At 51.1% G+C, this 13,659-nt stretch overlaps 1 protein-coding gene across 2 annotated transcripts in view; it reads right to left on the minus strand.

The window, feature by feature from the left end:
- Positions 1-2,667: 2,667 nt before the first annotated feature.
- The window catches only part of AFAP1L2 (actin filament associated protein 1 like 2), a 61,232-nt gene continuing 50,240 nt past the window's right edge, over positions 2,668-13,659 (minus strand). The window contains exons 6-19 of one of the 2 annotated variants that reach the window (XM_084289718.1): positions 12,004-12,206; positions 11,563-11,742; positions 10,598-10,687; positions 10,200-10,287; positions 9,753-9,857; positions 8,943-9,154; positions 7,172-7,317; positions 6,768-6,879; positions 5,865-6,107; positions 5,597-5,777; positions 5,250-5,417; positions 4,757-4,938; positions 4,178-4,306; positions 2,668-3,522 (exon numbers count right to left, since the gene is read on the minus strand). In XM_084289718.1, coding sequence (XP_084145844.1) covers positions 3,496-3,522; positions 4,178-4,306; positions 4,757-4,938; positions 5,250-5,417; positions 5,597-5,777; positions 5,865-6,107; positions 6,768-6,879; positions 7,172-7,317; positions 8,943-9,154; positions 9,753-9,857; positions 10,200-10,287; positions 10,598-10,687; positions 11,563-11,742; positions 12,004-12,206 — 2,066 coding nt within the window. In that variant the 3' untranslated portion in view covers positions 2,668-3,495. Of the gene's footprint in view, positions 3,523-4,177; positions 4,307-4,756; positions 4,939-5,249; positions 5,418-5,596; positions 5,778-5,864; positions 6,108-6,767; positions 6,880-7,171; positions 7,318-8,942; positions 9,155-9,752; positions 9,858-10,199; positions 10,288-10,597; positions 10,688-11,562; positions 11,743-12,003; positions 12,210-13,659 lie in introns of both variants that reach the window. The other variant, XM_084289717.1, reaches the window with a different exon arrangement.

Genomic DNA, 13,659 nt, shown 5'->3' on the forward strand with positions numbered 1-13,659 from the left:
CCTCTCAGTCCTCGTTTTTGCATCCACAACCTTCCCTCTCTGCGGGGTTTTGCCAAGGGAGAGCAAACGCCTAGCAGCAGCAGCCCTGCAGCCCTGCTTTTGTAGGGGACGAAGCGCTTTGCAAGGTAAGGGGGCGTCAGGGCAGGGGGAAGAGGGGGGAAAAGGCAAAGGTCACAAAGGCCAGGGGGTTGGGATGGTCTTGGAGACAGCTGCTGATCCCACAGGCAGGTAGGATAGTGCTGAACAGTTGGAGTTGTTTTATTTTGCCTTTTTTTTTTTTTTTTTTAATTAGAGTTGAAGATCCCGGCTAGTTTCTAGGCCCTTTCTCCTGCAAATTTTAATTAAAAATGGGTAAGTAAAAAAAGTAAGTGGCTTGGGGCTCTGTCGTGATCCCTTTATTGGGTTTGCTCTCACAGGCTTGCTTTGAGTTGAGTCAGAAATATTTAACGAGAAGGTGTCTGATGGGGGCTGTGCCCTGGAGGCTGGATGCTGCTTGCACTTGGCACAGCTGCCAAGGAATCCCTGCGAAGGCGGCGCTGATCCTGTCTGGCTTAGCGGTGGGTACAGAGGATGAGGCCTGTGCCAGCTCTGTGTGAGGTGTCTGGGCTGCTGTTACCACCAGCCATGAATGCTTCTTACTCTGTAGGATTGCTGCAGGAACCTTCACAGCTCATGGGCCGTGCACTGACTGCAGGGGAGAGGCCGTTTCTTCTTTAAAAAACTGGGATTTAGGTAAGTGCCACGAATTTCATCCCCTTTAAGGTCTTAGCTTCCCTCGAGTTTCTTGCACAAAGCAAGCAAAATCATTCCTGTTGTGACTAGTAAATATTTGTTTCACAAAGGCATCTGGTTTGGCATATGTGCTTTAAAGACAGGCATCAGCAACTTTCTTTACTAACCCTTTTCCTTCCTTTCCAGCTAAACCCCATCCTGTTTGTCCCGACAGCGATGGCAGCAGGCACCAGCGCTGCACACAGTTGCTACCTGGTGGTGAGCAGGAGGTAAGGGACTTTTGGTACATTTTTCCCTTTGTGCTGAGGACTCTGCTCCTGAGGCTGCTGCATGGATTCATGCAAACTCCTGGCTATTTTTCAGTGGGTGAGCTGTCAGAAAAATGTGGTTGGCATTGCTGTCACTGTAGAGGACTAAGCTATTTATTTCAGAGAGAGACTTTGTGGACTGCATAGCCAAGGAACTCTGTAGTACCTAACAGTGTTGGGGTTTGAAGCGCATGAAAGCTACTGGAAAATAGAGCAGCGACAACGTGTATTACAAATAAATTACACTGGTAATAATATACTCAACATTTTATTATAAAACCCTCAAAAGCGCCACTTTATAGCTCACAGTTACGACAAAGGAAACGCCTTGAGTTAAGAAAACAGTGGGGACACAGAGACATCATTTAACATTTTTTTTTGTCTGGGAAGCAGGTGTTGCTCAGGACTCGCCTACGTTCACCATCCCCTGGCGGTCCCAGCAAGCCCACCGAAGCTGACGGGGCTGCGGTGCGGGCAGCGGGGCTGCTCCTGCCCAGCGCTGTGTGGGTACCGCTGTGAAATGGCTGGACAAGCTCTGGCAGGTGACAGCGGGGTGTAGGGTGAGGGCATGGTGCTGTGTGTGTATTTAGGGGGTGGACGGGGTCTCCTGCCAGCTCATCGTGGGTCGAAACAAAAGCTTTGTGACGGTGGCCATGGCCTCCTTGTGCTTTGGAGCTGAAAGGCCCCTGGGTCCTGAGCCAGAAGTGGCAGCAGGTGATTTGTGAGAGTTTTTCCCTACATGCAAACCTTGGTGAGGAACAGGGCTGACAGCTGGGGCTGGTGAAACCCTCCTGAGGCCTGGGATTACAAATTGCTCAGTCTGTGCCACAAGGGCATCCTTCTTGCCTCTGGGATGCCCTGCCCATGTGCTTTGCTGTGCCCAGGCTCTGCGGCAGCAGTGAGCATCCTCCCGCACCCCTTCATCCCACAGCCATCAGGCCTCTGTTCAGGGAGAGGCCTCATTTGGAGCTGGTCTCAGGCCTGTCAAAGGCTTTCAGGGGTTAGGAAGGTATAACGTTTTGCCTGTCTTTACCCTGGTTCTGGGTGCTGTTTGTCAGCGTAGCCACGGGACCCCAGGGACAGCCCAGCCAGGCTGGCAGAGGAGCCAGGCAGCGGTGTCTGCAGGCCTTCAGATGTGACAGCAGGCCACAAGGGGGAGAAGAAAACAAGTAGATGAATTTCTGCCCTGTGCTTTCAAATTTTACTGTCTCTAAGCATACCAGTTCCAGGCACCTAACATCGCTCATTAAAAAGCTTGGCCAGAGAGGAGAGGGATGAGCTTTGCAGGCCACAGCACCCAAAGGCTACGTTAAGTTTAATCATCTGGAAATAAGTGTGATAGCACCAAGACAGCCAGCAGCCCACCAGAGACGTGGACAAGAACAGATCCAGCACCCTCCTGCACCCATGTGAAGGGTTCCTTTCCCACCAGGAGGTGTCCAGCAGATTGTGCAGCTGCTGCTGTGCTGCAGCCTGCAGGGACCAGAAAGCATCAGCAAAGTGGTGCTTGCAGCCAGGGCAGGAGCACAGGGACACTTTTACCTCTCCTCCCCTTGGAAAGGGCCAGCATCAGGATCCAGCATCCTCATCCAACAGGTAAGCAGGCCTGGGCCTTTGGTAAATTGGTTTTCTTTTTCTTTTTTTTTTTTTTTTTTTCCAGAACAAACTCCTCTGGACACGGTCTGAGAGATCTTCTTTGCCCAGAGCCCTTGGTGCCACCAGGCTGTAACGTAGCACAAGAAGGTGAGCAAGGATCTTTCTCCGTATTGCAGCAAATCAACCCTGCTGCAGGCTGGTAGGAAGAAGGCCACGATGTGATGCATCTGGTCACTGAAAATCTCTGCTGCAGGTGTAGATATAGTTAGTTCTCTGTTACGCTGGGAGGCTCCTTCCTGCCGGTGTGTGCTTCTCATCCGTGTTGCAGCCATCGCTCAGGCCCAGGTACCTCTCCAGGCTGAAGGCTGGATGATCTGCAGCTGAGTGAGGACCAGCAGCAACAGGTGAGGCTTTAGCTGACCGGGATTTGCTGTAACACGTCAAAAACCACTGGGGTATAAAGAATAGCAGAGGCCTGTCCTGAACCCACTACTGCCACTAATATAGAAACCTTAATAACTCATTGATAAACCTTCAGAGTAGAAATAGACAAAACACCCCTATGTACAGTAACATTCTTGTTTACATCGACTGGGTTAGGAATCTGATGCAAGGATTGCCACTGGTTGTTATTGTTTTAGCTACGTGATGGGACTTGTCTGGAAAGAGCAAGATCGTTTGGGCTAATTGGTATTGGCAGCCGTTGGCTCCGCTGCTGCATCTGAGCAGGTGGAGCGACGCAGAGGAGACGCGTGGGGTGGGTTGTGTTGCACACCCAACCTCCACCGGCAGGTGATTGAATCCCCTTGTCCATGCCTGGGTAATTCCAGTCTTTAGTCCATCTCTGAGAAACGTCCTTCTAACTAGCGCCCTTCTTCTCCCATTCCTGCCAAAGAGTAAAGGCAAATTAGTCAAAAGGCAAATCTGGCAAGCAGCAGGAGCTGTAATATGCTCAGGAGAAACCCGATTATCTGGTACCCACAGGGTGGGTCAGGGAGGTCTCTGTTAGAAGCAATACTTTCATTACAGACTTCCCACTCCAGAAAACAGTGGCACTGCCTGCAAGGGACTGGGCACGTGGGTAGGTAGATGGGGTGAGACATTTAAAGGAAAGGCCGAGAAGCTCAGCCAGTGCCTTTGTTTCATTAAAAAGACAGGTGGTGGTAAGAAGACGGTAAGAAGACCACATGGAGGCCTCCCAGGTGCTCAGAAGCAGACTGCCCGATCACCCTCCCTCCTAGTGAAACTTCAAATGCATTTCAGCACAGTTTCAGTGAGAGGAAACCTCTTGTTTACTCCAGATGCTGCCAGCGCAGTCAGCGTGGCTGGGCTCCAGTTACAGGAGCACACAGCGATGAGCTGAAATCATAGCTGGGACAAGCCCAGGTGACAAGACCAGAGGAAAACCAGGCTGCCCTGAGTCCTGCTCAGCGTGCTGCCTGAACACCACCAGGCCAAACCCATCACCACCACCCCTGCTGGTCTGCTCAGCTGCTGGGACAAATGAACAGCAGCTACCCCAGGCACAACCCAGCATTTACCTTAGCTTTCTGTAGGACTGTTCCCTTCCCTGTCACCATGACAGACAAAGGTCTGTTTTTCAAAGCCGTTGCTGAGTTGACTGGTGAGCTCTCTGCGCTGTTTCCTGGACCGGCAGTTTTTGTTTGAGTCTATGATACAAATAGTAGAAATAGGGGTGACCATCACTGTTTTGTGGGAACCATGTCCTCAGGAAGAAATTTAGGGGCCTAAATCTCCCCCCAGAACAACCCTTTGCTTGGCTGGGTGCAGAAGGAGCGCCGGGTCCTGACCTGCATGGCCCTGATGGTGTGGCTCAAGATCCCACAACAGCCAGCGTCCTGAGTCCCAGCCTCCTTTTAGCAGCAGTGACGGGGGAGATATCTCATTATTTTAATACTCTATTGTCATATTATTATAACTTATTTTCATGTTACTGTATTATCATATTGCTATATTATCATATTATATTTTTATGTATCACATCATTATAGATAGAGTGTTTTAAAATATGGTGTTATGTTATTATTGGTTATGCCATTAAGGAGCAGGCTGAGGTGCTGTGCCCACGCCCCCACGCACACTGGGGTGCCCCCACCTACCCGGGGTGCGGCGTTCTCCAGGTGCGTGGTGTCCACCGTGGTGCCCAGCGTCACAGGGCCGGACTCTGCCTTCTTCAGGTTCTCCTTCACCTCCACCAGGTTCAGCTCCACATCCACCCTTCGGCTCTCCTTTTTCTTGCACTCTTCTTCTATCTCCTTCAGCTTCTGCTCCAGGCTCTTGTCTGCAAAGGGAGGGACAGCTCGGCACCGCACTTGCTGCCTGGCTCCCAGGGGCTGGCGTGAAGCTGGGGGTCCTTGGTAATTGTGGTGCTGGTGGCTGCAGGGGATTTGGGGCACCCAGAGGAGGAGCAGGGACCAGCCACAAGACTATACGTCACTCCTGCACATTTTCCTTATGTCTTTCCCCAGGATGGACCATGGCAGAGCGAGCACTTTCTCCAGTGCGTTCTAGGCTACGGGGTTCATCACCCCTCCCCATCCCCGTGGCCCCACCTTGTCTCGTTTCTGCATGCTGCCCCTTGCCCAGCTCTACCTGTGCATCCCACGAGCATCTCCTTCAGCTCCCGCCTCTCCTTGCGCAGCTGGGTGAGCTGAGCTCGGATTTCCTCCTTCTCCTTCTCCAGCCGCTCCTTTTCTTCCGTAAACCGCTTCACCTCCGCCTCTGTCCTGTTCTTGCCCAGCTTGGTCTCCACTGCCGCCACTGAAAACACAAGCCACCCAAACCAGCTCAGAGAAGGAAAAAGCAGAAGGGAAAACATCTTCGGGTGGTTGCAAACAAAAATGAACGAGACTGGGGAAAGTCAGGGGAGGCTCAGCACCAGCTGCAGGACACAGCTCGCACCCGGAGCCCCCCGTCCATGCCCCCAGCTCCCCACTCACCAGGCAGGGGCAGCTTGGGCCGGTGTGCAGGTGCCAGCTGGGGGCTGCCCACCACTGCTGCAGAGCCTGTGGGCAGCTCGAGGGCCGTCTGCGGGGAGGTGATGTTCTGCTGCTGCGCCTGGGCTTTGATGGGGGGCGTCTGGGGCAGCAGCTCTTCGGGCTCCGGCTTCTCGGGCTGTTTCTGGAGCAGAAGATGGGAAAGGAGGTGAGATGATGTGGTGGGGAGCTGGACCCCTAATGAATCCTGGCCCCAAACCTGGTTAAATACCTGCTCTGAGGTCTCCATCGCCTTTCCACTGGGCTCAGCAGTGTCCTTAGCCACCGGAGTTGTCTCATCCGCGCTGTCGGGAGCAGCCTTGGTGCCAGCCCTCTCTAGAGGTGGCGAGCCGAGGGGTGAGGTCTGGCACGACTTCTTGCCAGCGCAGTGCAGGAAGGACTTCACCGGGGTGAGATCCAGGTACACCCTGTCTTGGTCCCCCTCCAGTTTGCTCTCACTCTTGGGTACTTCTCCCTGCAAAAGGCAAATGTTCCCCTGAAAAGGGCCCGTCTGCTGCAGCCAGCAGCACAAAGTCTCACCGGAGAGCAGCAGCATCTTAGGCAGTCTGGGATATTTTCCATAAACATATAAGTGATCTAACAAAGTTACAACCCCCTTTTCTAAGTCATTCCTCAAGGAATATTTTCAGAGTACAGAAAGTTTCCCCCCCCTCCTCCACTCTCCTTTGATAAATCTTTCCAGTGCTTGCAGAAGACTCATATGGGGATCACACCCTGGTGTAGATATTTAGATATTTAGGATACCAGCCCCCATCTCCCCAGCATGGCCTGGGACAGCAGATCCCTACAACGCCCCACTGGAAACCTCTCACATTCCTCAGTGACTCCTCACCAGCGCCCACTTCTGTTCCTTGCAAAAGCCTGGATTTCCCCGGGGGGCTGGGAATTCCCTTCTCCCCAGGTGCTGTTACCAGCTGCATGTGGCTTTGGCAAGCCCTCTCCCTTCCCTGCTGGAGATTCCCCCTGGCTGGGAAATGAGATGCTTCCCTGTGAATCATGGATGCCCCTTGATGCAAGCCACCTGTGACAGTGACCAGGGATGTTTGCTGCAGCAGCAGGAGCCAAACTCGGTCGCAGTGCTCGCTGCAGGCGGGTGTCGTGCTGGGCACCTTACCTCTGGCACATCCGGCAGGTCCACATCGTCGTAGAGCTCCTCCTGCGGCATCCTCCCCCTGGGCAGGTTGTCGATGTAGGCGTTGGGCTCGGAGTATTTCCTCTGCATTAGGCTGTGAACAGGCAGCAGGACACCCTGTCAGGAGGGATGGCGCACTCTGCGTGGCCGCGCTGCTGAATTTTGGGGTGTCTGTGCACATGGTGCCGCACCCCCAACCCCACTAAGCTGGCTTCCCAATGGCCACCTGGGTGCACGTCCCTACTCCCGTGACAACAAGTGCTCTCCTGCCTTGCACTGAGCTTTCAAAGAAAGCCCCCAAATTGCACCCACACCTGAAGCACCCCTCTCCAGCTCGCTCCCCCTCCACCAGCTCCCAGGAGCCCCGCGCCACCCCATGGACGTACAAGAAGGAGTTCTTCGCAGCGCTCACAATGCAGGAGACTCTATCAGCATCCACGTAATCATAGGTAAATTCCTCCGGGTCTGTTTTTGAGCCTGACTCAGATAAGAGGAGGCCCAGCCAGTGGCCCATTTCCTCCGAGGACTTCGCCTACGAGGTGACCAGAAAGATGTTATGGGTGGCACCAGCAGCATCCCTGGACTCCCTTGGCAAGCGAGTTTACAAGCAGTTCTCTGGCCGTCCAAGGAGTGGAGCTTTATTTATTTTAAACCTGAGACCACATTAAAAAAAGAAGGCAGTACCACTTAGTGTATGGACCAACTGGCAAACTGGGAAGCTGTATATAGGAATGCAGCTTCTCTCTTCACTCCTGACTAAAATTTGCAGTCTGCGTGTTCCTTTCAGTGGTGAACAATTCAGCTGCCTTCCAAACTAAGTCTCCATGGCTGGAGATGCTGTCAGGGAGCCAGCTTTGGGAGGAAAGAGTGCATTTTTTATTTTCCACCAGCAGAGTGCAGTGACATGATTTCCAAACACCAGATGTGCAAGGAGACACAAGCATAGCAAAGAGCCTGCACGTTCCTTATGCCAGAGCCCCAAATCCTGTCTGCACAGGGAAGAAGGGAACGAGAGAGCTTAAAGCATGGTCAGAGAAGAACATCAAAGGGAGCCCCCAGCTATAACATGGCCAGAACCAAATTCCCAGATGCAATGAACAGCCTGACGTTTTGCAAAATTAAGTGTTGAATATTGTGCCTGGAAGTCAGCTCTAGCAAATAGCCTTATATACTTCCCAGTAGTGGATGATTTCTCCCTGGAGCAAGACGTGGGCTGACACAGATATCGTTTGCTTTGATTTGAGGCATTAGAGCAGTAAGTACAAAGTAAAATTCAGGGCAAGTGAATCCCAAACTGGAAAGCATATTTTAAGCTTCCAATCTGTTTTATTTAGCACAGACTTCCCAGTGCCTGGGAAGCCAGCCAGCCAGTCTGTACATTGAGGCTGGTGGCCCAACAAAATGCAGTTTCTTCCATTCACAAAATGTAAATGCTCCCAGCACCTTTTCTTCACATCTGTAATTAGGCAAAATGTCTTGGACATAGACATAGCCTGGATCAAAGGCTAAGCAAAAACACCTAAAAACTTCATGGCAGGCACTCGAAGTCAGTTGTTTAGCTATAAATATTCCACCCACTGGAAAAATACAGGAAATTGCTCACATTGTCCACCTCCTACCATAATCAGGCTGTCGTCAGAGAGAACTAAGATTAGAGATAAGCAGCCTAGATGCAGGCAAAGGAAAGTAGCAGATGGAGACGAATTCACTTGCACTTTCAGAGGCAGATCTGTGATCGGTTTACTTAGGATGCACTCATGACCCATGGTTTTGGGACTCTCTGTTTTCAGAAGATAAAGTTCATAGAATCACAGAATGGTTCGGGTGGGAAGGGACCTTAAAGATCATCTAATTCCACCCCTCTGCCATGGGCAGGGATGCCACTCACTAGATCAGGTTGGCAAAGCCCCATCCAACCTGGCTTTGAACACCTCCAGCATCAGAGGCAGCCTGGATTACCAGACGGGCAGGACACCTTCTAGGCGACTGTGGTCTGGTAAACCAAAGTCCTATGCTTCAGCCTCTGTTTCCTGAAGTGAAGTCTTCTCTAAAGGACCTTTAAAACGTTTAGCTTTTGGGCACTGAGAGGTTTTAGGCCTGCTAAGACACCCAAACCGACCATTTAAAGAAGAATGAGCTTGGAGATGCACAGCCTACCTCCAGAATGAGCCGTTCCTCCCCGTTGTGCAGGATGCGGAAGGAGTAGAGATGATCAGGGCTTGGATCCGGGATAATTTCACAACCCGCCAAACTCAGGGGCTGCTGAGCCAGTTTGCTTCGGTTCTTGTCCTGGTAGAAATGGAGGTGACCATCTTTTATCTGACACCAGCGGGACTTCCACTGGCTGTTCACAAGCACGTTCAGGTAACCTGCAAGCAAGCACAGGTTATCGGGTCATATTTTGTACCACACGGGGCGGGGGTGAATCAGAAGTCATTTCTGTGCACAGGGAGTAAGTCAGTTCTGAGTTCACCACAAAAAGCCACAGGCAATGATGAAGAGCAGAAGCACAAAGATGAGTGGTCCTGAACCAAACCAAACAGGATGAACGGGTGAAAATCGGTTCAAAATGGGACCCTTACAATTCAAAAAATTCAAAAATTCAAATTAGGCTTGGAGCAGCAAGCTGACTACAGACACCTGGGCAAAGTTGGTCCCAAATGATAATTCCAGTTGACCCACACAACCTCCTCCCTGTTGAATCCCACATGTGTCTGGTATTATCTGCCCTTGCTCTTGAGTCACCCTGTGAGCTATGGCCTGCCCTTGTAAGCACCACAGTCACCTTAATGTGAGGAGGCACCATAATCTGTGTGGATTTACTGGTATGGACCACGTGGACAGTGGCTTTTTTGCCTCCCAATGCATGCACACAGCAGGCCATGATGCCTGGTGCTCACCCCGCACTGCACACCAGGGTCCAGCCCTGAGACAAGTCCCTGCAGAGGAGTTTGTGCTGTCACTTACTTGAGGTCTCCAGGGATCGCTCTGGGCTATCCATGGAGCTGGATTTTTTCCTCCCCAGGTTCATCAGGTTGCTTAGGATAAGGCCAGTTGTCCCCTTCTTCTTAACTACCAGAAACAAACAAACAAAAAAGTCACTTAGGCTGCATTTATGCCATCTAAAACCATCCCAAAGCGACTTGCCCAGATTCATGCAGGATCTCTGTGGCAGGGCAGGGCCTCACACCCAGGTTTCTCAAGCCCTAGCGGAACACAGTAACTACTGAGAAATCCCAGTGTTCACCTGCCTATTCATTATGGAATGAAAAGCAATGAAATCAAGTTCTCAGGTAGCGAATTCACAGGTGGTTTTCACCCTGCATTGGGTCAGTTTGGGTTGGCAGCAGACGGAGAAGCCACAGAAACCCTCACTGCACACAGTTTCCCCTCATTCCCAGGGTGAGTTTTTACCATCTTTTGTCGTCTCAGCCGTCTCTGGGTGCCCCTCTGTGCTGCTCCCACTCTCTGAGGCTGCAGAGTACCTCTCGGAGAGCTCCACCTGCCAACAAGCACCAGACATCAGCCATGCAGACACATACAACCAACCCGCTGAGTTGCAGGGAATTTCCCCCCTGGCTGCTCCCCTGTATGGAGGGGAGCCCATGGCTGGGTCAGTTTTGAGGGAAAGAGGTGGCAAGAAAGTTCAGATTGTTCCATTAATGCTCCTTTTTAGCAGAACAGGTGGTGGGTTACGTTTGTATCGACATCTGCTCAGACACCATTAATGTACCTACGACTGCTATTTATTAAAAGAATAAGGGTGGAGAAGTCATCCCCCTATTCCTCCTCTCTTTTGGGGCAAGGTGTACCTTTGGGTAAGTGAGGCGCTGTGAGTCTGGGATGTACTGGTTGCCTTCACTGCCTCCTTCGCACTGCAGACCGCTGGTCTCCTGGATTACCTGTGCAGAAGACAAAGCCATAGCTGGTGAGTACAGCGCAGTAACAGGACCGATGCTTCTCCCCACAACCACAGACAGGCAAAAACAGGACATCCTGCTAGACCCCCAGAGTCCCTCCTGTTCCAGGTCAGCCAGGGAGCCCTGGTGCTGCCCCAGGCTCTGCAGAGGCTCCCTCTTCTGCTGCCATCCCAAGGCAAGGGATGCATTGCCCCCTGTCCTCAGCCACTTCACGCTGGGCACTCTCCCCCCAGACACTCCTGCTGTGGTGGCTGGGCTGCGAGGTGCCTGTGTGGCCTCCCGCACACAGGAGGCGGTGGGTTGCTCCAGGAAGAAGCTAACCCAGACATGAAAATGAAGTGGTCTATTTGTATATGGGCTTGCAGGGAGGAAGGAGCCAGAGCACGCGAGGACAGGATGAAAATCAGATACGGTCTTGTTGGGATTCAGAGACGCTCATCTCTGGAAGATGTACAGCCCTGCACAGGAGCACGAAGCACGTAGCACGTAGCACTCTCACATTTCTCCTCTTTCTTACCTTCCCTCTGCATTTCCGAGGAGTCAAGATAATAATCCATTTGGAGGGCCCTTCCAAAAGGCTTTCTCTGGTTACCTGTCTCTCCCTCCCCATGTTCACACCTGCCTCACTGAGACAGGCACTCCTGCAACACCAACACCACCCATCAGCATGGGGAGAAGCAGGGGCTGAGCCACACCACATGCATGGAGGGAAGCTGGAGGGAAGCAAGGAGCTTCCCCCTTGGCACACAGGGCTACTGATGGGCTGGTATGCCAGGCACTGCAGCCTGAAGGAAATGCCCAGGGACCTGCCTTCCCTGGCAGATGAAGACCTGGGCAACCCCAGGGATGTCACTGACCCTGAGCCACTGCTCTGCCTGGTCTTTACTCTGCAGCCCCAGCACGATGACATCGGCGTTCATGGGGATGATCTTCAGCTTGTGCTCTTTCTTCCTCACTTGCTTTTCCTTGTGAATGACGGTGCAGCCCAGCAAGTTCACATCCAGCTGAGGGTTGTGGTCTTTGGAGCTCTTGTAGCACTGGGAAAGGAAGATGGAGGACAAGTGAGGGACAAGAGGAGCCTTCCCTTTCGCTTGCTGGCAAGAGTGCACCACTAGAAGTGGCTCAGTGCAACCTCATGCATTAAGTGCACTGAAAACAAGAAGGTTTAGGACCTACAAGGACGCCACATCTAGCTATGCAGACTACAAGCAGCTCATCTCTACACGTATGTAGATACACCTATGGTGTAAATAGGTTGGTTTAGGTTGTTGTAGGCAGCCAGCAGAGGATATACGCACCAGCAGCCTGGTGTCCTTGATGACACACAGCTGTTTCGCCCACTGCCCCAGCCACTTCTTCCTCCATAGGAACGCACAGATACGGGCGTCCTTCATCAGCTCGATGGTGGCCTCTGTGGATGGCCACTGGTGGGTTGCTGACTTGCCTTTGCTGCTCTCTTCTTCATCGTAAGATTCATAGGAGCTGCTGACGGCTTCACCATCTTCTAAAGCAAAAGCAAAGCTTTGTCAGTAAATACATCCCTCGGACAGCTCTGGGCCTATTGCTTGCCTCAGCCATGCTCAGCCATGCAAAAGCTGCAAGCATAGGGATGTGTCTTTTGAACATCTCCTGCAGAGGATAATCAACAGGAAAATGACCCTCACAGATCTTTTCTTTTTTATTTTTTTCTTCCTACCCCAATATTAATCTAACTGAAATGTTTTGAGTCTAATAGCCTCAGTTAGCAAACACTCAAAAGACACATCTCGGTTGACCACAAGTTTGAGAACATTCCCCTAGATGTTTTCTGATGCTTTCTGCCTTTTTTTTTTTTTTTTTCCTGCCAAGATGCTTTCTCTGCTTTCCACTTCAAGCCAAATAAAAATTTTAAGGCAATAGCAAGCTATAATCACCCCTTGTTCTCTGAATGTCAGAAGTAAGAATGGTATTTGCAAAGCCATGCAACAAGCAAGGATCTGTTGTATTGGAGATGTCATGCCACTTTCCCTCTCTGGGCTAACAGATCTAAGGGACATCAAGGGGCTTTGAAGTAACACACTGTTGCAGCAGCAAGAACTAGTCATAAGTGGCAGTGGTAAATAATAACAAGCATATTTTTCATGTTCATTCTTGAACTGATTGCTACTTTATTAGGGTAAGCTGGGATTTTCAATGCTCGGCTCTAATGGGAGGCGATAGGAGTTTTCAGCTGATAGCAGCAGCTGGCCATTGGTGTCAGATTCATCAGAAACAACAAAAATGTTCCTGTTGGCTGCAGGGGAATTTGCAGTGCTTTGATGGTGTCTACAGTACAGCTCTTATTCATGAGGAACCGGATCCCCATCACTGCTACGTAAGCTCGCATGGCAAGATGGCAAGATTTGGGCACCGTCTGCGTAGAGTTTGACATTCTTATCTGATCAAACTGAGAAAGGTCATCAAGTTTCCCTCACCAGAATTTAATCTAATTTAGATTCTCATCAAATCTCAATATCCACATAAAAGTAACATTGTTGGATTGGTGTAAAATAAGAGAGGAAAAGCAGCCGGAAAAGAGAGCAAAAGCTTCAGGAGCTTCATTGAAGAGTGTTTCTTAGCTTGGGTTTGTTTTTAAAATAAAAGGAACTGAGATGAAGAAACAAAGCTACAGCCCTACCCCCAGCCTCCTCCGGTGAAATCTCATTCTACAACATCCCTCAAGTGGTCAGCACGAAGCTGCCCCAGTTTAACAAACTTTGAAAAAAAATAAAAATAAAATAAAATAAAAAAGACTGCCTTTCAACGTCTCTAAATACCACTGGCACACACTCCTGGCTCACCATCTCCAGACCCTCCTGGCCTGGCAGCACTGCTGTGGCCTCCTGATGGAAAGGTGTTTTCCAGGCTGCGTTTCCAGCTGGCAAACTGGGACAAACCCTGCTTGGGTGACTTGTGCTAACACTGTAATTACCCCT

This window comes from Netta rufina (assembly GCF_964035555.1).
Source record: "Netta rufina genome assembly, chromosome: 7".
Lineage (NCBI taxonomy): Eukaryota > Metazoa > Chordata > Aves > Anseriformes > Anatidae > Netta > Netta rufina.